The 23544-nt window shown below is 38.7% G+C and overlaps 1 protein-coding gene across 8 annotated transcripts in view; it reads left to right on the forward strand.

Annotated features, from left to right (window-relative positions):
- Positions 1 to 23544, forward strand: part of Nsd1 (nuclear receptor binding SET domain protein 1) — a 106833-nt gene that overhangs the window by 46737 nt on the left and 36552 nt on the right. For all 8 annotated transcript variants that reach the window (XM_029468505.1, XM_021180996.2, XM_029468506.1 and 5 more), the window contains 6 exons: positions 1606 to 1730; positions 2602 to 2872; positions 4387 to 4496; positions 9461 to 9536; positions 17295 to 17413; positions 18318 to 18461. In XM_029468505.1, coding sequence (XP_029324365.1) covers positions 1606 to 1730; positions 2602 to 2872; positions 4387 to 4496; positions 9461 to 9536; positions 17295 to 17413; positions 18318 to 18461 — 845 coding nt within the window. The remainder of the gene's footprint in view (positions 1 to 1605; positions 1731 to 2601; positions 2873 to 4386; positions 4497 to 9460; positions 9537 to 17294; positions 17414 to 18317; positions 18462 to 23544) is intronic.

Raw genomic sequence — 23544 nt, forward strand, 5'->3', positions numbered from 1 at the left:
CTCAAAGAAGTACTTAGCTAAAGAACTGAAGCTTCTGTGGTGGAGGACTCAGAGGTCCTGAGTTCAATTCCCAACAACCACATGGTGGCTCACAACCATCTGTAATGAAAAATAGTGCCCTCTTCTGGTCTTCAGGCATACATGTAGGAGAATGCTGTATACATAATGAATAAATAAATCTTTTTTTAAAAAAAGAACTGAAGCTTTTCCTGAGTATTTTTAATGAGAAAAGCAAATATCTACTGTATAATGGGAACAACATCCTCACAAAGAAAGGGAACAAGAAAGCTTGAGACCTAGGTGAGTGGGATCCAGTGCTGAGCCAGGAGCGAACTTTCTTTAGTAAAGAGAACCCAAGGATTGTAGAGTGGACAGACTGATTTTTATCATGGCTCACCCAACTTAATAACAGTGAGTTTGAAAACTCACTTTCCCTTTCTGAGCTTTAGTTACATTATTTATAAAATAGAAATGCCAGTTTCTGCTTGGCATGTTGAACTGAGAATTAGAGATCCTTGAGTGTTAAGTAGTTGGAAATAGTGAATCCATGTTGTTTCCCAACATGTTCTTAACATGTTCCTTCACATTAGAAATAAATGTTATTAGTATTATGAAACTTGAATGTCTAGTGGGGAATTTATTAAATTATAATCTATTATAGTTGCTTCAGAGCATAAAGTCATGAGTATGAATGTGTATACTTATTCCCAGGCATGTTTAACCAAGACACAGCTTCAATGGTTAGCATGCATGCTTCATTGTAGACAGAACATCATCATGGCAGCAGGAACGTGAGGCAACTTTGCTTCATTGGTTGGGCAATTTCTCTACTTTGGTTCATTTATAGGTATATATTATCTAACATAACACAGTAAGAAAAATTCTGTCTTTTTTTTTTTTTTTTTTTTTTTTCGAGACAGGGTTTCTCTGTGTAGCCCTGGCTGTCCTGGAACTTACTCTGTAGACCAGGCTGGCCTCGAACTCAGAAATCCGCCTGCCTCTACCTCCAAAGTGCTGGGATTAAAGTTGTGCGCTACCACACCCGGCTCCCAAAAGGGTTTCTTATCAAGAAGAATATCAGATGTTTGCTCCAGTTTACCAGCACTCTGCATTTCTATTTTAGATATGCTAACTTTGTACTGGGATACAGAATGCTGGCTTTAGCTTAATCTTTTCCTTAAGAATGGAGATTTGTTTATACTGGGAGTTTGTATAGAAATAAACTCAACTTTTTTTTTTTTTCCCCTCGTTTTTTCGAGACAGAGTTTCTTTGTGTAGCCCTGGCTGTCCTGAAACTCACTCTGTAGACCAGGCTGGCCTCGAACTCAGAAATCCACCTGCCTCTGTGTCCCAAATGCTGGGATTATAGGCGTGCGCCACCACTGCCCAGCAACTCTTCAAGTTTCGTTTGTGATAAACCATAGCAAATAATTTCAAGCTTTTTACTATTTAAGCCAGAATCCTTTTTCATTTTTTGAAATTCTTTTGAGACTCTTTAGTAAGCAGGAATCGACTTTCAGGGGTGTAGTGGTGGTTTCATGAAATAGTGGCTTAAATTAATTAAGACAGTTCATCAGTTAATATTGTAATTAATTTCTGTTTTAGCTATTCGGTCAGAGAAGAAACGCCTCAGAAAGCCGAGCAAGTGGCTTCTGGAATATACAGAAGAATATGATCAGATATTTGCTCCTAAGAAAAAACAAAAGAAGGTACAGGAACAAGTGCATAAGGTGCGTCACCACATTGTAGGAGCCTTCAATTCTTCCCCTGCAGAATTTACTATATCTCCAGAAGACAATGACGTCACTGGGATTTTGCCTTCTCAGGTGTTTTTGTTTTGTCTTTTCTCGTTCCTTCTAGCACAGTTCCTGCCCTGTAGTAGTTATTCAGAAAGTAATAAATAAATCTAGATAATCATGTTTCTCTTTATGTTTCCCTCTGTTTTCGAAGTGTATTTAAATACTTAAGAATATCATTATGTTGTAATATTAAGAATCTTGGATAATAAAATTAAAAAATGCTTACAAGTTTTACCCTAACTTTTTTAGTGAAGTAAATTTGTCATAGTGGTGATTGATCTTCTCTTTAGTTTTATTTTGAACTTTTGTGAATAAGCAGTATGTGTGTAATTACTTTAGTAGCAAAGGAATGTCCTGTACCCTATCAGATGTTATTACTCTGTGGTTTTAAAAAAAAGCATTGAAGAACCTGTCTGTTAATAATTTTATTAGTGGGCTGGAGAGTTGGCTCAGCAGTTAATACTGACTGCTCTTCTATAGGTCCTGAGTTCAATTCCCAACAACCACATGGAGGCTTACAACCAAGTGTATTTTAAGTGTGCACTTCTACAACTTTAAGCATATGTGTGCTGCTATACAGCCATAGGCATCATTCATCTCTAGGAATCTTCATCTTCCTACACTGAAAACCTGATTCTTGTAGATGATTCATACTTATGGAACTGGGCAGTACTTTGGCATGTCTGTCCTCAGGCTTCATGGCCATGTCATAGCAAGTATCAGCGTCTCTTGTACTTTTAAGTTGTTGTTGTTGTTGTTTTTAATTATTTTCTAAATTCTCCTTGAACTTAACTGTTTTTAGGTAAGTTCGCGCTGTGAAGATGAAAGCCTTCTTGCCCGATGCCAATCTAGTGCTCAGAACAAGCAGGTGGATGAGAATTCTTTGATTTCAACTAAAGAAGAGCCTCCAGTTCTTGAACGAGAGGCTCCATTTTTGGAAGGGCCATTGGCTCAGTCAGATCTTGGAGTTACCCATGCTGAGTTGCCACAGCTGACCTTGTCTGTTCCTGTGGCTCCAGAAGCCTCTCCGCGGCCTGCCCTTGAGTCTGAGGAATTGCTTGTTAAGACACCAGGTAAAGTGGGGATGGGTTTTCAGGGCATAAGCAGATTTAATTGGAAGCAGCTGAAATTCCTACTATGTTTTGTTGTAAAGCTAACATCTTTTACTATATACAACTACCTGTTTTGGAAATCCCTAAAATAGTGCCTAATTTGATATAGCTTCTGACCACAAATGAATATGTGGAGCACTGTGGAAGAAATGGTTTTTCTTGTCCTTTCATGATTATTGGTCAGCTGCAGTGTGAACCAACAAGCAAGGTAGCAGTGGGTAGGAGTGTCACCCACTAGTAGAATAAGAACTTGTGACCTAAATTTCTTTCACCTACTTGCTCTACTAGTTTATCTGTTCCTTTATATTCGTTTAATCTCTAAACTTGTTTTGTCATGTGTAAACTGGCCTTAATTGAGGCTTGGAAAATAGCTCAGTTGGTAAGTTATTGCTGCATACAATAACAGTACAATAATTGTGGAGTGAGACCTTGTTCAATTGCTGAGCCCTTGGCCCCAGTGAAAGACTTTCTCGGGGAAATGATGGATGGCCTTTATGGGACAACAGCCAAGAGCAGCATCACTACCCATTTGTGGACTTCATAGGACAGTGCTGAGGGAGTCAGCTTCTTGTACCATGTGTGCTCTGGGATCAGCCTTAGCTTGTCAGACTTGGCACCAAGTGATGTTATACACAGTTCCATCTCACTAGTCCACCAAAAGATATGTTTTGAAGAACAGTACCTATTTTATCACACAGAGCACAGACAAGCTGTGTTTGAGCTCACGTATACGTGCATGTGTGCATGTGTATGTGTATGAATATATATTTTAGAATTCTTGGATTGTTTGTTTTTAAGAGGGAGGGGTGTGTCTCTTTAGCTCTAGCTCTCCTGAAACTCATTAGGTAGACTAGCCCGGTCTTGAACTCACTCAGATGTATCTGTCCTGGTCTCTGGAGTGCTGTAATTAAAGGCAATACGCTACCTTACCCAAGGTGTTTTGTTGTTGTTGTTTTAAGGTCTTAAACTCTATAATTCTGGACTTGAAGGTCGTCATACTCTTTCCTTACCCTCCCAAGTGTTGAGAATACATGTATGCTCATATGCTCCATTGTGTTTTATGTAATTTAAGAGTAGTCTTCTAAGGTTTTTAGGTGTTTTTATACTTAAATTATTTCTCTTCCTATATATATATTTTAGGGACAGAATAAATATTATAGTCTTGGTCCATTTGTACCCAGAACCTAGCTCTCCTCTATCCTCAGCATCTATTTATTGCTATAAAAGCACTTCAGCCCTTTGATTTTGCCCTTATTTTGTGGTTTGCGAATTTTACACATTTATTCAGTTGTCATACATTAATGTATATTTTCATTGAATAATATTTAGTGTATTTTAGAATAACACATTCTCATTGTGTCTTTATAACATGATGAAAAAACTGCAAACAAGATTGCGACTTGTAATTTTCATTTTTCAAAATTAGCTTGTGCTCCATGTCTAAAGCATCTAAGGAAAGTTTATCTGCTTTTCAGGAAATTATGAAAGTAAGCGTCAAAGAAAACCAACTAAGAAACTTCTTGAATCTAATGATTTAGACCCTGGATTTATGCCCAAGAAGGGTGACCTTGGCCTTTCTAGAAAGGTAGGTTATTTTTGTCAATTCTATATAACCTTAAACCTGGGAAAATACATGATTTAAACATTGCATTTTTAGTAGAATTTTTAACATTGGTATGCATAGTCATTCTTCTTTAACTGTGGTTACACTTTCCACAGTCCCAAGTCACTAATAACTGTTCTCTGAAAGTATTAAATGGCATGTCATGATATGCACAATTCTATTTACAATTCGTGTATTGTGAGTAGGTATAATAGGTAGCTTATGCTCTGCATGTGATTTGCCCTTTGCCCAGGCTTTAGTCTCTGTCACTTCTGTGTTACTGAATTAATTCATGTTCATCTTGCTTGCTCTCAAGTAATCCAAGTGCAAGTGTGGTGATGCTGCCAGTTTGGATATGCTAACAAGACTGGGAAGTGCTTTCTTTAAGTGGAAAGGTAAATGTGACTAAGGAAGGAAGATTGTATGTTGAGCTTCCTGAGAACTATATTAAGAAAGAAGCATCCATCCATGAAATTATGAAGAAGATAAAAAGAAAGAAACTTGTGAACCTTTTGATTGTGTTCCTCAAACTACAGAAGTTACAGCCAGTAGTAAATAATAAGTGCCCAATTAAAATGTTAAAGACATTGCATTTGTGGAAGGAACGCATAAACCAGAAAGTCTGTTGTGATTGATGGCATTAGAGGTGTAGTGAGAAATCTGCAATTTTGGTTTCTTTAAAAAACACAGACGTATTATAAGAATGTTTTTTGTTTGAATCCCAGGTGTGGGGATGTGGGGCTGCTTCCCAGCAGCTGACTCTGATTTGCCTCATGCTCTAGCAGAGGCATGCTGTTGCCAGCTGCAGATAGTTTCTGTGATTGTGTGACGTTTGGAATTCTGGGAACTTTTCAGAATATATAAGCCCTGAGAGGCTGGGTGGGTGGTTTTTGGTCTTTCAGGGAGGTTGGTTGCTGTTTGTTTGTAGTTGTGGTAAAAGAAGAAACAAGAAAAAAGAAAACACCAACTACTTAGAGGTATGCCCCAAGAATTAAGCTATTATAAAAACATCAAATTCAAGTAACACAAAGTTATGTATTGTAAATAAATTTTAGTTACACAGATTTATAAATAGGTTTGGATTGAAATATCTAAAAATTACTGGAGGAGGATTAATTGTCTGTTGATAATGCACAGTTCCAGCAAGGTTGGGAGAAATGCTTAATGAGATATACTATGTAAAGCAAGTCTTTATTGTAATAAAAATGAGCATTTGTTGAAAAGGATACCAGTAAAAAATATTCATAAATGTGCAAAGGAGGAACTTGCTTATGCATAAGACATACAAAGAGGAAATGAACTGTGGTCTCTTAAGTACACAAATGACATTTTTAGAGAGAGAGAAAGTGGGAAACCACATTCACGTAATTTATCATAGCATATTGTTGTTTTGTTATGTGCCTAATTAAGAATTCAGGCTTATCATATGTTATGCAGGAGAAAATAGTATGTATGATATTTGTATTTTTAAGAATTCAAATGGAAGTTTTTAAGTGTTTCCTTGTGGATATCTTGATAGGGAGGAGGTGGGGGCAGTATAGACTAGTATATATAGAAATTACTTAGTGTCAGTATGTATATTTGATTAGTCTGAGATCCTATATTTGAAAAGTGTTGGGGCTGGAGAGATGGCTCAGTGGTTAAGAGCACTGACTGCTCTTCCGAAGGTCTTGAGTTCAAATCCCAGCAACCACATGGTGGCTCACAACTATCCGTAATGAGATCTGATACCCTCTCAAGACAGCTACAGTGTACTTAGATATAATAATAAATAAATAATAAATAAATAAATCTTTAAAAAAAAAAGTTTAAAAAAAAGTTAAAAAAAAAAAAAAGAAAAGTGTTTTGTCATACATAGCCTTGATGTAAGCTGGCTTCGGGTGTTTTGCTTTTTCCTTTTGGCTGTATTAGAAATTAATCCACTGGATTTTTTTGTGTTGACCAATTACTCCTGGGCATAGTGGTGACCCCTGAGTGTATTTGATATACCTAAATTGATAAAGCTAACTTTCCCTTACCCATTAGCAGTCAAATGCAGCAGCTCCTTGGCTAGTGACGATTCCCCACTTCTCCTGTGTGGGGATTTTTGCCTGGTTTGAGTTTGTTTACCCTATTACACACTGTGCGTTTATGTGGCACCTACCTCTTGTGTCCGGAGAAGACTGTTTCATGACTTGTCTAACCGCAGGTTCTTGGCCCTATTAACAACGTCAGGTATGGGCTCCATCTCATGGAGCACCTCATAGATCCAACTTAAAAGGTGTTTGGTGGTTTCCATAACATTAGTGCCACTGTGACCAGCTACCCTCCTCTTAACTGTATTTCATAGGCAGGGTATCACTGAGTTGCCTTGGCTGGCTTCACACTTGTGCACAGACAGACTGTGACATGAGAACCTCCTACCTTAGCTTCACTAGTAGCTTTCATTTTAGGCCTGGATCACGAGTAAAAGACTTTCTTTACAAGTAAAAAAAAAATAATGATTATGATAAAGCTGGTGCTAATTACTTGTTTAAAGACAGATTCTTGCTCTAACCTGGTCTATGCTGGCACTTATTATATATATGCCAGGCTGGCTTTGTATTTGTGTGTGGTCCTTTTCTCAGCCTCTGAGCTGTTGGCGTTACTGGCATGAATAGACATGGCCGGCTTGTTTGTACCTTTTTTTTAATTTCCCCTGAGTTGAAAACCTCTGATCAAATTTAAGTTATTTCTTTGAATCTACTGGTTTACTTGGATAGCATTTCTGTGTAACACCTCAGAATTGATTTTATAGAGTATTATAATCTCTAAGTTTAAATATTTGAAATCACCAGCTGTGGTGGCACACGCCTTTAATCCCAGCACTCAGGAGGCAGAGGCAGGCGGATTTCTGAGTTTGAGGCCAGCCTGGTCTACAGAGTGAGTTCCAGGACAGCCAGGGCTACACAGAGAAACCCTGCCTTTAAAAAAAAAAAAAAAAAATTGAAATCATGATTTTGCAGTAACAAAGTTGCTTTTCAGTAACAATGAAAAAATCTAGTATCTTAAAAGGTATGGGGAAGTAGAAAATTGATTCTGTTATTGTAAATGACTGGTTATTGGTGCTTTAGAAGTCTTGTTAGAAATAGCTTAGAGAGTAAAAGACTTTTAGTGCTAAGCCCAATGACCTGGATTTGATTCCCAGAACAATGTGGTGGAATGAGAGAACCAACTTGTCCAAAATATCCTGACTTCCTTAGTCCCCCAGGGTTGCATGCACATATTTCTCCCCAATAACACAAAATAATTATATGCAAAAAATTTTTTAATCTCTAAAGGAAGAAAACTGTAGAATATTTTAAAAGAGCCAGAGTGTTTGGACTTCTGTCCCAGCTTAGCTGGAGCAAGCATAGGTTCTTTTTTTTTATATTTATTTATTTATTTATTTTATGTATATGAGTTATACTGTAGCTGTACAGATGGTTGTGAGCCATCATGTGGTTGTTGGGATTTGAACTCAGGACAAACATAGGTTTAGTGGGTTTTTTTTTTTTTTTCGAGACAGGGTTTCTCTGTATAGCCCTGGCTGTCCTGGAACTCACTTTGTAGACCAGGCTGGCCGCGAACTCAGAAATCCTCCTGCCTCGGCCTCCCAAGTGCTGGGATTAAAGGCGTGTGCCACCATGCCTGGCTTAAACATAGGTCTTATAATACTGTTCTAATAGACTACTTGTTGCTGTATAACTGATTTGATTTGACTTGTCAAAAAATGTACTTGTGTTTCATACTTCATTTAAACTTTTTTATTTTTATTTTGAGACATGATCTTTATATGCAGTCTATATACTTATTTTTCTCTCTGTAATGCAATCTTATGTCTTACTTTTTTTTAAGAACAATAAATATTTAGGACAGGTTCTTGCTAATATCCCTAGATAACCTCAAACTATCAATCCTTCTGCCCTAACCTGCTTATTGTTGGAGTTTTAGGCATGTGCTGTAATGCTCAGAGGTTTTCAGTGTGGGGATGTGGGGGATGGAGAACTTGCACCCAGGGCTTCATACATTCTAGGCAAATTCTCTTGCCACTCAGCTACAACTGCCCTGTGAATTGATGAAACTAACAGCCACGCCATGCTCAGAAGGCAGCACCTTTGTGAGTGTTTATTTTTACAATAATAGAATATCTGTTTGAGGACTATAGCCATGCATACTGTTCTTCCTTTCTCTAAATTTTTTATGCTCAGTGTACAAAGCAATGGATTTTTGTACAAGTATGGCATATTTTGTACCTGTGTTCCATTGCTCGTTGTTTCTTCCCTCTTCCACTTTTCCTTTCAGTGCCCCTCACCCCCTTGACTGCCTGATTTCTCCTTTCACGTAGAGCCCCCAACTCCATTTTGGGGGTTTAATAGTAACTTTGATTTGTAGTGTAAGTTGTCATGTGTTTAGGTGATTTAGAGTTGTTTACTGTTCAATGCTCACTGTTGATTAATACGTCAGTTCTATTTGGTGTAGTATTTATTTAAACAGTACATATAGTAAAACTAGAACCTACAGGGAGAACTGGAGCCCTGTGTAATGACGACATGGATATTGATCTCTCACTTGTTTTTTCATTTGTATCCAAGTATATATCTATGTATATTACATGAAAACAGAATTGAGACAGGCTCTCTTGTTGGAAGGGTGATTTCAGATTCCTATGCAGCTGAGTATGACCTTGAACTCCGGATGCATCCGCCCAGTCAGTGTAGTCCTTGGTTTTTGTTTGTTTGTTTCTTGTGTTTTAAGGCAAGGTCTTGTTATCCAGTCTCCAACAATGGTCTTCCTGCTTCAGCTTCCTGAGTCTGTAAATTGTACGGATATGCCAAGATAACCTAGGAGTTGTTGCTGCAGCGGTAGCTATTGCCAATTTGGGCACAAAAGGTGTTAAAGAACTGGTTTGAAGTACCTTAGTAAATCCTGTTGCTTTTCACTTACAGTGCTTTGAAGCCAGTCGCTTGGAAAATGGTATTGTTGAATCACGGGCTCCATCTCATTTGAAAGAGTTCAGTGGAGGTGAGTATTGATGCTAAGAAAATGAAATTAATTTCATGCATAAAGTTATGTACCAGTACAATTAAACTTTGAGATTCTGACCACAATATCTAAAACCCATAGGAATCTGTAGCTATTTTTAAGTCTTATGATGTTATTAGTTAAATGGAGTAGAATTATATTTTTAGTAAAGAACTATTTGGGCCAGTTGTGAAATCAGTTCCTCTTTAATTTTTTTTAAGTATTCTGTCTTCAGATTCTACCATTAATTTCATACCATTGATCCCATTTTTGATTTCTTTATTAGAAAGTGTACAGTGTAGTTTGAGAGGAAAATTCCAAACTGTCTGACTTTTTCTTCACAATTTGTTTTTAGTTTGTTTTTTATCATATCTAAATTATCCTTAGTTTCTTTAGGTACATCTGTGACCGTCGGTCAGCTACCATATGCTTGAATAAGAGAGCATATTGATCCTGTTCCATTTATTATAGTTGTCTCTCTTTAAGAAAAATTATTTCCCTCTTTCATTCTTTTTCGGTTCCCATCTTAATACTTCTTAAAATCCCCCAACAACATTCATATTTTTGTGGGCTTTTATATTTTTATATTTCCATGATATACTAACTTTAATTTCTTTCATGAGCATAGGTGGGATATTAATGACTGGAACATGGAGGAGTTACTAGTATCTATACCACTGAAGGAACTATTCTTCGTTTCCCTGCTGCTATCCTCAGCTTTCATGATTTCCTCAGGGAACCCTGAGGGTCTCACAGGTCCCTCCCCATCCCTAATGGATTATTGACAGGCTTCACCTTGTATCATCACAGCTACTATTGAGTTGATGAGCATACCAGCCATGTCACATCTGAAGACAGAGTTCAACGGCATTCCTCCTGTCCTTGATTGTTAGATTTCATTCTGTCCCCCTTCCCCCAGTGTTCCCCAGTCTTTGGTGGGGTTGAAGTAGATGTCCTATTTAGGGCAGAGTACTCAACAGCACTTACTCTCCACACTTTGACCTGTCCTGAGTGTCTACTTTACCTCCTACCAACTGCAAGGGAAAGCTCTGCTCCGGGATGAAAGCAGCACTGATTGCTGCCTATAAACCTATAAACATACACATTAGAGAGTAGCATGGCACTGAGTCACCAGCACAGAACAACAATCCAGATGTTCTCCTCTCCCATCCTCGGCCTATGACCTTCCTACCTAGCCCAGGGCATTTGATTAGCTTTTTAGTACCAATTTTGCATTCCCTTCAGTGGAGCAGGCCTCAAATCCACTCAAAAAATGGTTGGCCACTGTACTGCTGTTAGTCATGCCACTGGTTTACCAGTGGGCACATCTTGCTTAGCAGGTTTTGTAGCTTCCCTAGCACTTTACTGGAACCTTCTAGCACCATGAAAGCTTGCTGGCATGGAGTAAGCTTCCCCATTCTGTGCCAGCTTGAACTCTCCAGTTCTTAACCCTATGACTTGTGTTGCTTTTCAAAAGCAAAGTCTCACAGTGCAGACCTGACTAGTCTTGAACTTACTTTGTAGACCAGAGTGAGCACGTATAGTAGTTTCTTTTGTTTTCTGGATATAGCTGCTCCCATCTTGTTGTTTTGTTTTGTTTTTTTTTTCAGACATGGTGTCTTTCTAGCCCTCACTGTCTTGAGTCTTACTGTAGACTAGCTGACTTCTACCTTCACAGAGGCCTGCCTGCCTGACTCCAAATACTGGGATTAAAAGCATATACCACTTAGCCAGCCCCTGTAGTGACTCTTAAGGACGTATTCTACACTTGATCTTAGCCAAAAGGCTGAGAAGCGATAAGGACGATTTGATTTGAAATTTCACAAACTATGTCGTGACTTTAGAGTCATTGTTGAACCATCACATGAATTTGAGCATATGGCATCCGGTGTGATCGGATGACTAACTCTTAGCCACTCTGGTACCATGATTATCTGATTGTTATGCATGTTAGCAAATATGTTGGTTGATTTTAGTCATGGGCAATTAGAATTACCAGTCCATCAATTTGCTTGTTTTTAAAGGAAATGGCTTGGAGATAATGTCAGCTCTTTTCTATCCTTTTATGTATTTTGTAAAATCGTCTATATGGTTCAGCTCATAAGAATTTTGTATCTACAGCTAGGCAGGTGGTACAATATAGTCGCAGTGCTTGGTAAGCTGAAGCAGGCAGATATGTGTGAATGAAAGGCCAGCCTGGTTTATACAGTGCATTCGAGGCCAGCCAGAGCTGGATGACAAGACCCCTAAAACAAATCAACACAAACCCAAAATGCTTTCTCTTCAATACAGGTTCTAGGATCTATGTCATAAGTAGAGGACTTGCCCAGCATGCATGAGACATGGGCTTCCTCCTTAGCAACTGTCATTATGTTAATTCTTCTCTTAGTCTTGGACTGTTACCTACACTAATAATTTTTGATCTCCATAAAGCACTCAGAAACAGTGGCATTGATAATAGTCTCATTAGTTAACTCACGTATTTGTCTTGGAACTTTCTATCCTTTGAAGGATTCATCCTCGAAAACTGTTTTTAGTACTTTAGAGTGGATACAGATTTGCTTATAATTAGGAGCATATGGAGATTAAGCATAAAGACCTATTATGGTGGCACATGTGTTTAATTCCAGCTCTTGGGAGACAGAGACAGAGTTTGAGACTAGCCGGGTTTACATGGTGAGTTCCAGGACAGTCAGGGCTGTAAAATGAGACTCTAACAAATAAGAAAACAAAAACAAAAAAAATACAAACCACCAAGAATGTTAAAACAGAAATGATAAGATTAAGTCTAGGAGTTCGTAGTATTGTTGCTGCCTGCAAGCAGAGCTAACCACTTGAGATTAACTGACAGCCAGACTAAAATCCTCATTGTGCAAAACCAAGCACTGCACAGTGTACAAACTGTACAGTGAAGTGTCTTTAGAAGAGGGTCTCACTGTTGCTTTGACTGGCCTCAAACTCACTGAAATCTGTCTCTGCCTCCCAAATCCTGGAATTAAGGGTGTGTGCCCCCTCGCCTAGCTGGTTAAGTGTTTTTTTCTGACAGTGCACACCCATTTGAGTTAAACCCATCATATTTTCTACTACATAATGTGATTCTTTTTCAAGAAATACAAATCACACATTAAAGTGGTTACTTTAATATTAATTGCTCATTCTTTTGAAGTATAAAGGGTTTTAACTGAATTAAGATTATAGATCAGGGGCAGGAAAGATGTCTTTAATGACTAAAGGCACTTACTACGTCTTAATAATCTCTGTTTGATCCCTAGGACCCTCCCCTGATCTCCATATGTGTGCCATAGCATGTACACACACATACATACACACACCAGTTATAAACAAATGGCAGAATGTTTTTGAAGATGCAGATCATTTTTATAATACTGCATATATCATTGCTATATTAGAATTATTTATATCTGATATCTGTATAAATTATACTATCAAATGCTAAAGTTGGCTTCAATATAGAATGCTCATGAAATTACATGGTAGGTTTAAGTATAGGCCATGGTTGTCACACCCATTCTTTGTTTTAATAAATGAGAAACGCCAGTTTTGGAACATTAGAGAGCATGAAGCCAGTGATGTCAACAGAGAACTCCATTGACTCATGACAACATTCATTGTCTGAGGACCCTACCGAGTAGGCAGATTGAGGCTGCCTCTCAAATCCCATCCCAAACAGGCCCTGTCACGGTATCCTACTTTAAGAACAGACCTGAGCCAGGCAGTGGTGGCGCATGCCTTTAATCCCAGCACTTGGGAGGCAGAGGCAGGCAGATTTCTGAGTTCGAGGCCAACCTGGTCTACAGAGTGAGTTCCAGGNAGTTCCAGGACAGCCAGGGCTACACAGAGAAACCCTGCCTCAAAAAACCAAAAAAAAAAAAAAAAAAAAAAAAAAAAAAAAAAAAAAAAAAAAAACCAGACCTGTGCTGTAAACCTAGTCATTTTAAGACACTAGACTTAAGGTTACCTACCGGTAGAGTTGACTTGGCAGAGTGTTTGCCTGGCATTCATGCAGTATTGCATGTCCCACTGTCAGTACCACATAAACAAGGTGTATTGGCATATGCCTATGACTTCAGCATTCTGGAAGATTCAGCAGAATGACTGCCGTTAGTTTGATGTCAGTCTGAACCATGTTGTAAGACCTTGCTCTAGAGCACCAGGAAAAAAAGTTGTTCTAATGACACAAGGACAAAGATTGTAACTGTAGCACAGATGATAGCAGAAGTAAATGAAAGAACCTGAAATAGTTCAAACAGGTGTGGCTAAGGAAGTAGAATACTATAAAGCAAGCAAGTTTAAAATGCTTTTGATAGAAAATAGCTGGAACACAATTCCAATTATAGTTATATAACTATATAATAATATATTTGTTCAGATGGGTTTTAAAGTATGTATAACTCGGTCTTAGTACTTTACAATTACGGGAATGTTACTTACAACAGTGGAAATGGATTAGAGAGGTAGTAACTTGGCAGTTAAGAGGATTTACTGGCCTGTTAGATCTCACACCCACATAGGCCAGCTTCTCAACACCTTTAATTCTATCTCCAAGAGATGTATAGCTCTGTCTGTTTTCAGTGAGCCTGTGTCCATAGTAAGAAGGGCAAGTGTGTTGGTGCACAGTTTTCAGCATAACACTTAAAAGGTAAAGGCTGTTGATTTCTGTTAATTCAAAGCCAGCCTGGTCTACATAGCATGTTCTAGGCCAACCAAAGACATATGAGACCCTGTCTCAAAAAAATAAAATTAAATAGAAAAATAAAGGAAACACTCCAGAATATGAATGCACCAAAGCTGGGCATGACTCTTACATGTCTGGAAACAAGCTGCATGCCCTGAGTATTGACATAGCCAGGGCTCAGGATGCTTTCCCGAAGGCCTGATGAACCTTCAGAAGCTCTTGGAGCCCAGTTTAGGGCCAGAGAGATGTCTCTGAGAAAACATATCACAGGGACACGTCCTCAGTGAGGAGGAAAGGTTATAAGTTTTAAGACCTTGCTTCCTAAGACAGTCAATTACAGGAAAAAAATTTAGTGTTTATATCACCATTATTAAATATTAAACCATTTAGTATACATCAAACAAGGACAAGGGGTTTTGTGTTTTGTTTGATTGCGCTGATAAAACTCAGAAGTTACTGTTGCTTCAAAGCGATGTGCAAAAACAGCATAGAGAACACCTGCAGTGGCCAGGGAAGATGGCACAGCAGTTAAGAACATGGCTGCTCTCCTGAGGACCTGACACTGTCACACAGAGGACAGGCAGTCAAAACACCAATGCACACTTTCTTGCCTCTTGCCTCACGCCCCTTTGCTCCCCCTCTCCTCCCATCCCCCCCCCCCCCATCTTTCCACGTGGCCATGGACAGCCTCCACTGAGTTTGTGGCCCCACAACAATATTAAGGCCTGGGTATTTGTTGAGTTTATGTTAGAAAAGTGATCTCATAAGTTGGAGATTTAGCTTATTTGGTAAATATCATAAAATACCTTATGATATTAATATATTTCCCTTGCTGTTTCTTCAACAAAGAATTTAAGAAACTAGAATTTTTTTTCCTAATTTTGCCAGATGAGATTTTTTTATTCATTGTATATTGTTGAGTGATAATCCCAAATTAAGCCACAAAATGTAGAAGATCTCTTCCTACACCCACGTGACAGATCTTACCGGTTCAATCTTAATGCTATTTTGAGTTATTTTTGCTTTTTTTGTTTTTTTGATTTTTCGAGACAGGGTTGCTCTGTGTATCCCTGGCTGTCCTGGAACTCACTCTGTAGACCAGACTGGCCTCGAACTCAGAGATCTGCCTGCCTCTGCCTCCAATGTGCTGGGAATAAAGGCATGCGTGCGCCACCACTGCCCAGCTATTTTTGCTTTTTTTATGATCAGGTCTTAGACTTAAAAGTCAGGGCTTGTCTGGAGCTTCCTATATAACTGAGCTGCGTACAGTAACTATCTTCCTTCTTTAGCCTCTTTAAGTACTCTGGGCTACATGCCTAAATAACCAGTCCTGCCTCCTGTCTTCCCATGCCACCATGCTGAGTTTCTTTTACATGGGTTCTGAGGATTGAACTCAGATCCCCATGCAGGAGCATTTTATGACTAAGCTATGTCCCCAGTCCCCATCTTAGATCTTAACTTGTAGTGTACAGTCTAGAACCTAGGGACTAGAGTTTTTCCTGCATGGTAAGTGCATTTACTGTACTTCTTGTCGTACAATGCATTTAAACTCTAAGTGAAAGTCTTTTGTATGTATTTTGCCTGCATTTTTATATGTGTGTGATATTCTGTCCTTCTGTCATGTAATTCTTGAGATGAGATCCTCTGTGTAGACTAGGCTGACTAAGCTCTCCTTGAACTCCGCTTACCTGCCTCTGCTTCCATAGTGCTAGGGCTAAAGGTGTGCACCACCATACTTAAACCTTTTTTCTTTTTCTCCAAAAAATCGTCTTCTATAACCCAGGCTAGCTTCAAAGTTCCTAAGTAGGTAAGGGTGACTTTTGCATTCCGGATCCTCCCCCTTCTACTTCCCAAGTGATTGGATTTTAGAACTGTTCCTCCATACCTTGATTAAATTGCTTTAGTTTTGTACACAGTATAACACACAACATTTGCATGTGTGCAGCGTTGAGGATTACTAGTTGATTCTGTCCTCCACCATCTTGACTTGAAAGGTTTATATCCTTGTCAGCCAGTCATCTCCCTGGCCCTTACTTTGTTTTATAACCTATACTTTTGCTTTTTAATTTATGTGAAGTCCTCCTAATTTTCCCTACTAGTTACATAACATTAAATGAATTTTACTTTTTACCTTACAGAAAATATTTGAAACTGGATAATGTACTGAAAAACATTATTTTAGTTGATTTTTTTTTTTTTTTTTTTGATTTTTTGAGACAGGGTTTCTCTGTGTAGCCCTGGCTGCCCTGGAACTCACTTTGTAGACCAGGCTGGCCTGGAACTCAGAAATCCGCCTGTCTCTGCCTCCCGAGTGCTGGGATTAAAGGCATGGGCCACCATGCCCGGCTTTAGTTGAAATATTATTAACATGAAAGATTATTCAAAATTCAGCAGCAACATTTTATAGAGTTCAAAAAAGTCCTTCCAGTCTGGAGAGTTGCCTCAGTGGTTAAGAGTTCCTGCTGCTCTTATAAAAGGTGATCTGGGATCGATTCCTAGAACCCACCTAAGGCCATTTACAACTACCTATAGTTGCAGCTCCAGGGAAATTCAATACCCTTTTCTGGCTTCCCTCAACACTATATAAGCACATTATACAAGTAAAATTTTTTTGAAAGTTATTATATTTACTTTTCGTTGATATTTCTTCCTTTCCAGGACTCTTTTTTTTTTTTAAAGTGATTAAGTTGCAATTAAACCATCATTATGAGTCTTAAAATAACAATACGAGCTTTTAGCTCTGTGTTTTAAATAATGGTTTTCTAATAAGATAAAAACTTATTGATGCTTGAGAGTGTTCATATACACCTTTATCCCAGTAGAGGCAAGTATATTTCTGTCAGTCCAAGGCTAGCCTGCTCTACAGCCAGGAAGGACTCTGTCTCAAAGGAAAACGAAAAGAAAAAGAAAAACATATATGTTTATGTTATTGTAGTCATTATAAATACATTTTTAAATTGAGTTTTACTTTAATCGGTGGTTTTTAAATTTTAATTTAAGGATAACCGTTCTTGGACATATATTTGAATAACTGTTACATAACATTTGTTATCCTGTTATAGGCACTACCAAGATATTTGATAAACCAAGGAAACGAAAACGACAGAGGCTTGTCACAGCCCGAGTGCACTATAAAAAAGTGAAGAAGGAGAACTTAACAAAAGACACACCCAGCTCGGAGGTACCACTCAGTTCTCACCTTTGACCTTCCAGAGAGAATCAACTTCCCACACTAGAAGTCCCCTCCCCTCTCCCATGGATCCAAGAATAGTGTTCTATTGAGAGGACTAATTAGGTATCAGGAATCTTGTCTTATTGAGAGCCCATTCCTAGCAAAATACGTATTTCAACTGTTCATATAGCCCCTTTAAAAAGGAAATAGCCTGTGCTCTTGATAGAAGATACAATATATGCAACTTGTTGGCCTTAATAAGTAAACCAGAGAGTATAGGGCTAAATAAGCAAATAATCTGAATGATCCTAAACAATGCCCTATAAAAGTTAAGACTGCTGCATTTAACAGAAAATTCCATATGCTTATTTCCTGGCCATCAGTTGTTTAATTTGGGATGTTCATGAACATCAGCTTTCAAAACCATTGAAAACAAGTGTGTACAGAGCATTAGTGCAGTCCCTGATGCTCTCTAGCTTTTGAATTCAAGGTGAAAGTAGAATTAGAACCAGGGAGTGAGCATCACAGATGTTGATGCAGAGTGTTTTCTTTCTAATTTGCATAGAATGCCCAAGGGGGGCATTGCCTAGGAAACACGGATCTTGGAAGGACAAATAAGTAATCAAATAAACTTAAGAATGTTTTCTCTCCCTTAGTGAAACCTTTAAATGGAACAGCTCAAAAAAGTTCCAGTGGAACAGCCTCAGAGCAGTTAGTGGCAGGGCATGAGGCGCCCACTACCCGTCCAATCACAGCAGGGTTAGAACTAACATTGCATGCAGTCCGCCCGCGTGATTGGCTGAACATCTGTAAGTGCTTAATGGTTAGACAAATAGCAGCCCAGAGGGAGGAGGGGGTCAGATGGAGGAGACATCAATAATACAGATGTGGGAAATTATTTTTTCTCTGCAAGGGAGAACTGCTGATTCACAGGACTGCTGCCAGCCCCAAGGAGATTCTTGAAGAGGGTGTAGAACATGATCCTGGGATGTCTGCATCCAAAAAACTGCAGGGTGAAAGAGGCGGAGGAGCGGCACTCAAGGAGAATGTGTGTCAGGTAGGAGATGTTTGTCTTACTTTTTGTTGCATGTGTACTTTTTTGAGACAGGCTCTTTATCTCTCTTAAAAGACCATATCTTGGTTAGAGAAAATGCTCAATATGATTCCTAAGGAGCCCCTAAAGGCCATCATAAGTCTTATCGCTTTTGAAAAGCAAGAAGAAGGAAGTAACTGATACTGCTTACAGTCTGCCCACGTGGCCCATGGGCATATATCCCTGAAGCAGAGAGAGAGATAGTATTACTCAGTGAGAAATAATTTTCTTATCATCCATCTGTCAATACTTTAGAATAAATTTCTTCCTCCTCTTGGTTGTTTGTTTGTTTGGTTGGTTTTTAGTTTTTGAGAGAGTCTCACATAGCCTAGGCTGGCCCTGACCGCTGTCTATGTCCTTCTGCCTCTACCTCCCAAGTACTGGGATTTTAGATGTGTATCCTCTACTCAATGGACTTTTCTCTTTAATTAGAAATGTTTCTTGATAGTTTTCAACTTTTTTCTTTGATTCGCTTAATATTTATAATCCTTATAATATTATAATCTTTTAATTTATAATCCTTACAACATGCATTTTATGGCAGAGTTTTTAAATTACTCCCATTCTGCATATGAGTAAACTGAATTAAACAAGAGATTGAATTAAATAAGTTGCATGTGGTCTTGGTGCGTTCTGGATTCACGCCTAGACTTTTTGAGTCCTGTTATGCTATATCTCTTTAATAGCTTTGTGAGATACTAGTTTTTGACTTATCTATTAAAATTTTTAAAATCTGACATTGTGAAAAATCTGATAGGTGGATGTGCAGGTGTGGGTGGGTGGCTTTGGCAGGAGATCCTCAGGTGACTGACACGTTTTGTTTGGAACAGGGCCTGTCACTGGTCCAGCTGTATTGACTGTGCCCATCCAGGGACTCTGTTTGTCCTTCCTCTCTCCACATCTCAGCACTGCTGGGATTATAAGCACACTGGATGCTCAGCTTTTTATGTGAGTTCTAAGAATTTGAACTCAAGTCCCGTGCTTACAAGGCAGGCACATTACTGACTGATTCGCTTGCTCTGCTGCCGTATTTATTTATTTGTTGTTGGATTTTTTGTTGTTGTTTTTTGTTTTGTTTTGTTTTGGTGGGGGCCTGGGGTTTTGTTTTATGTATGTGAGTACACTGTAGCTGTCTTCAGACACACAAAAGGAGGGTATCAGATCCCGTTACAGATGGTTGTGAGTCACCATGTGGTTGCCATCTCTCCAGCCCCCTTGCTTTTATTTTTTAAGACAGGATCTCATTTTGCAGCCCTGGGTGGCCCCAAGTTTGCAGTATTGAGCAGCCTGGCCTAAAACTCAGACCTGCCTGCTTTGGCATTCACTGGACCTGGACCCTGCTGTTTTTAACTAAAACAACTGAAAAGTAAACCCAGGCTATAGGATGTTGCTGAGATAGATCACCCCATTGTCTTTGCACATTCATATTCTCTACAGTGGGAATGTTTACCTGAACCAGGCAGGGTGTTCCATGCCTTTAATCCCAGCAGTATGGAGGCAGAGGCAGGCAAATGTCTGTGAGTTTGAGCCTAGCCTGGTCTCCATAATGAGTTCCAGGACATGCATACTTCATATTGATACCCTGTCTTGAAAAGAAAAAAGAATGTTTTCCATGTTTGGACTAAATCCCAAATGTTGTGTTAATCCTAAAAGGTAGTTATGCACTCAATTAGTTATTGATAAGACAAGCCAGAGTGTAAGTACATTTACAATATTTGCCAAACAGTGTGGTACCCCATTTAGTACAAGCATTCAAAACACAGAGCCAGGTGAGTCTTTGAGTCTGAAGTCAGCATAGCATAGCAGTCTACATAGCAAATTCCAAGCCATTGAGGGCTAAACAGTGAGACCCTGGCTTTAAAAAAACAATTAAGCCTGTGTGTTGTGGCACACATCTGTAATTTCAGTACTTGAGAGGTATAGGCAGTGTTAAGTTGATGGTTATTTTAAGCTGCAAGTGGAGCAGAAGGAAGTGGGTACTCAGGTACCCCTATGGTCCATGCTTGCTGGATTATGTGATGTAAGTACATTTGTTGTCTTGATATAATTTGTAGCACTTCTTTGATATAATTTGTTTGTATACAGTTCAAAAGTTAAATCATGTGCTCATCCCAATTAAGAGGTTAGAGGGAACCATGTAGTTAATTTGAAAAGTATTCAATTTGTACTGTAATTGAAATTTTCCTATTTTAAGCTGAGTATAAATTTGCTTACTAGATAAAAACTGTCATTGACCCTCAATATATAAATACAGAAATCTAGCTGGGCGTGGTGGCACATGCCTTTAATTCCAGCACTCAGGAGGCAGAGGCAGGCGGATTTCTGAGTTCAAGGCCAGCCTGGTCTACAAAGTGAGTTCGAGGACAGCCCGGGCTATACAGAGAAATCCTGTCTCAATAAACCAAAAAATAAATAAATACAGAAATAAGTACAGAAATCTGAGACATTTTTACCTTTTATTTGGGAGTAATTGATAATAGGAGAGTCAAAAATTTGAGAATAATATCTACTACATTAATGTCCTAAGTTTGGTTACCATTCTCCCAAACATTTTCCTACTTGTTTATTTAGACTTGACTACTAAGACCTTTTGTTTCTTTGAGCTCCCCACCCCCAACCCATCCTTAGGACCGGGTTTCTCCTTGTATATATATCCCTTGCTGCCTTAGAATTTTGTTGACCAGGCTGGCTTTGAACCCAGAAGTCTACCTACGTGTCCCTGGCTGCTGATTTGATTTCTTATAGATAATAGATCTTGGTTTTGATGGATTCTTCTAATTGTATAGATGGAAAATATTTTAGGAAATTTTTGTTACAGTGTTTGTGGTGTGTACTATATAGCAGTTGATGACTGGGTTTGTACTAAACATCTATGGACTTATTTGGAGGGGTACACATATTCTGTGTGTAGGTGTTTGTATTTTGTGACTGAGTATGTATGTGTGTGGATGTATATGTGTGCCCTGTGCATGGTGGAAGCCAAAAGCCAAAGTGGGGCATTATTCCTCTGGAGTGGCCCACTGCATTTCTCATTTGAGACAAAGTCTATGTATCCTGGCTGGCCTAGAATTTAATTTATAAAGAACTTATCTCATAGAGATCTTTCCTCTGTCTCCTGGGTGTTGGGAAAAAGCCGTACACAGCTATGCTATGCTTGGTCCATTTTGATTTTTGATGCAGGATCTTTCACTGGGATCTAGCACTTATGTTTAGGTAGGCAGGCTGGCCAGCAAGATTCAGGCAGGAATCTGTCCATCTGTTTGTTGAGCTCTGGGTGTACACGTGCGTACCTCTGTGCCCAGCTTTTTGTGTGGGTCTGGCGATTGCACTGAGTTCCTTGTGCTTGCTCAGCACACATTTTACTAACTGAGTTGTTTCTGTGGCTTCATACAGACTCCTTTTTGTTGTTCATTGAAAAACAGAGTATATCAACTACTAGCATGTATGCTAGCAATTATATGTATATAATTAAAAGTGCTTTAAAGTATACAAGAGGATTGTGCATACATATATTATGCATTCTCTATGTCATTTTGTATAAAGACTTTGGTGTTACAGATTTTATTATCAGGGTGTCTTAGTTGATAGTATAATTTTAATTTGTTTTACTATTTTATTGCTGATTACTGTGTGGATATAAGTGGAATAAAAAGTAACAAACATTGGGAATTTGCAAGATTTTCATAATGAGAGATTCATTTCATAAGGCTCTTCTTCCTTTGGTGATACCATACCCTCTATGAGATTCTCTTAGTCAGTACTGTGATCTCTCCCTTGACGTGCTCCCAAAACTTTATGTTTGGTTCCCAATAAGAGGGATAAAGAGAAGGGGTGTGAGGGGTTTTGTTTTGTTTTTGTTTGGTGTTGTTTGTTTGTTGTTTGTTTTTTAATGAAGTAATTTGAGATACATCTGAGAGTGCTTTTCATATTTTGGAACTTTTAGGATCCAAATCCAGCTGATATTACCTCCTTCACAGCTTTCTGATTTATTGTCCACTAAGTACTAGCTGTAGGAATCTTTTTAAAAATAAACACCTAAGGTCAGCCTTTAACAAAAGTTCCTAATGGTACATCTGTGCAATTAGGATAACATCTGAAATTATGGACCCATGTGCCTTTTTTAAATGTCATTTCCTGTCAGATATGACCTGTAAATTGCTTTCGTAAAGTAACAGAGGCTTTCTTTGGTTTCTGTCAAATTTTCCTACCTGTGGACTTGGTACTTGCTCCCTCCCTTTGTCTCTTTACACACCTAACTTGAACATTCAGAGCCTGATCTAAGAGGTCATCTCTCATCAACAGAGCCCAGGTAGCTGACTTATCGTTAGCTTATCTCTTTCTTGTATTATCATTAGTGTTGATTATCAACTTGTCAGGATTTGGAATCATCTCCAAGCACACCTGTGAGGGATTATTCATTCTTTGGTCTTGATGATAAGGGATATTATCTTGATAGGTTAATTAAAGTGGGGAAATTTGCTCACTATGGATGGATGATCTCATTTCATTGGCTAAGATTCTAGACTGACTTTCTGTCTGGTTCCTGATCATGGATGGTGTATGACCAGCTACATCTAGCTCCTGCTACCTTGACCTCCCCACCATAGTCGAGTATATCTTAAAACTGTGAGCCAGAATTAAGTTTCTCTGTTGGGGTGTTTATCACAGCCAAGGAAAGTAACTGAGATGTTTGTTTCTCAATCATTTGTTTGTATCATCTCTCTGTGTAAAAACCAGAGATCTTCCTGTGCCTTGTAGGAAGGATTATAATATTTAATTATAAATATTAGTTGAATAAATAAGGGGATTTCATAGGTTTTGGAAAGATATTTCTTTTTTTGATTTGTTTTGTTTGTTTTTGTTATTTGGCTTGGTTTGGTTTGGTTTGGTTTTTTGAGACAGGGTTTCTCTGTGTAGACCAGGCTGGCCTTGAACTCAGAAATCTGCCTGTCTCTGCCTCCAAAGCGCTGGGATTAAAGGCATGCATCACCACTGCCCAGCTGGAAATATATTTCTTAACTTTTGATCTCATCAGGACTCCAAAGCG

The sequence above is a fragment of the Mus caroli genome, chromosome 13 (assembly GCF_900094665.2).
Source record: "Mus caroli chromosome 13, CAROLI_EIJ_v1.1, whole genome shotgun sequence".
Lineage (NCBI taxonomy): Eukaryota > Metazoa > Chordata > Mammalia > Rodentia > Muridae > Mus > Mus caroli.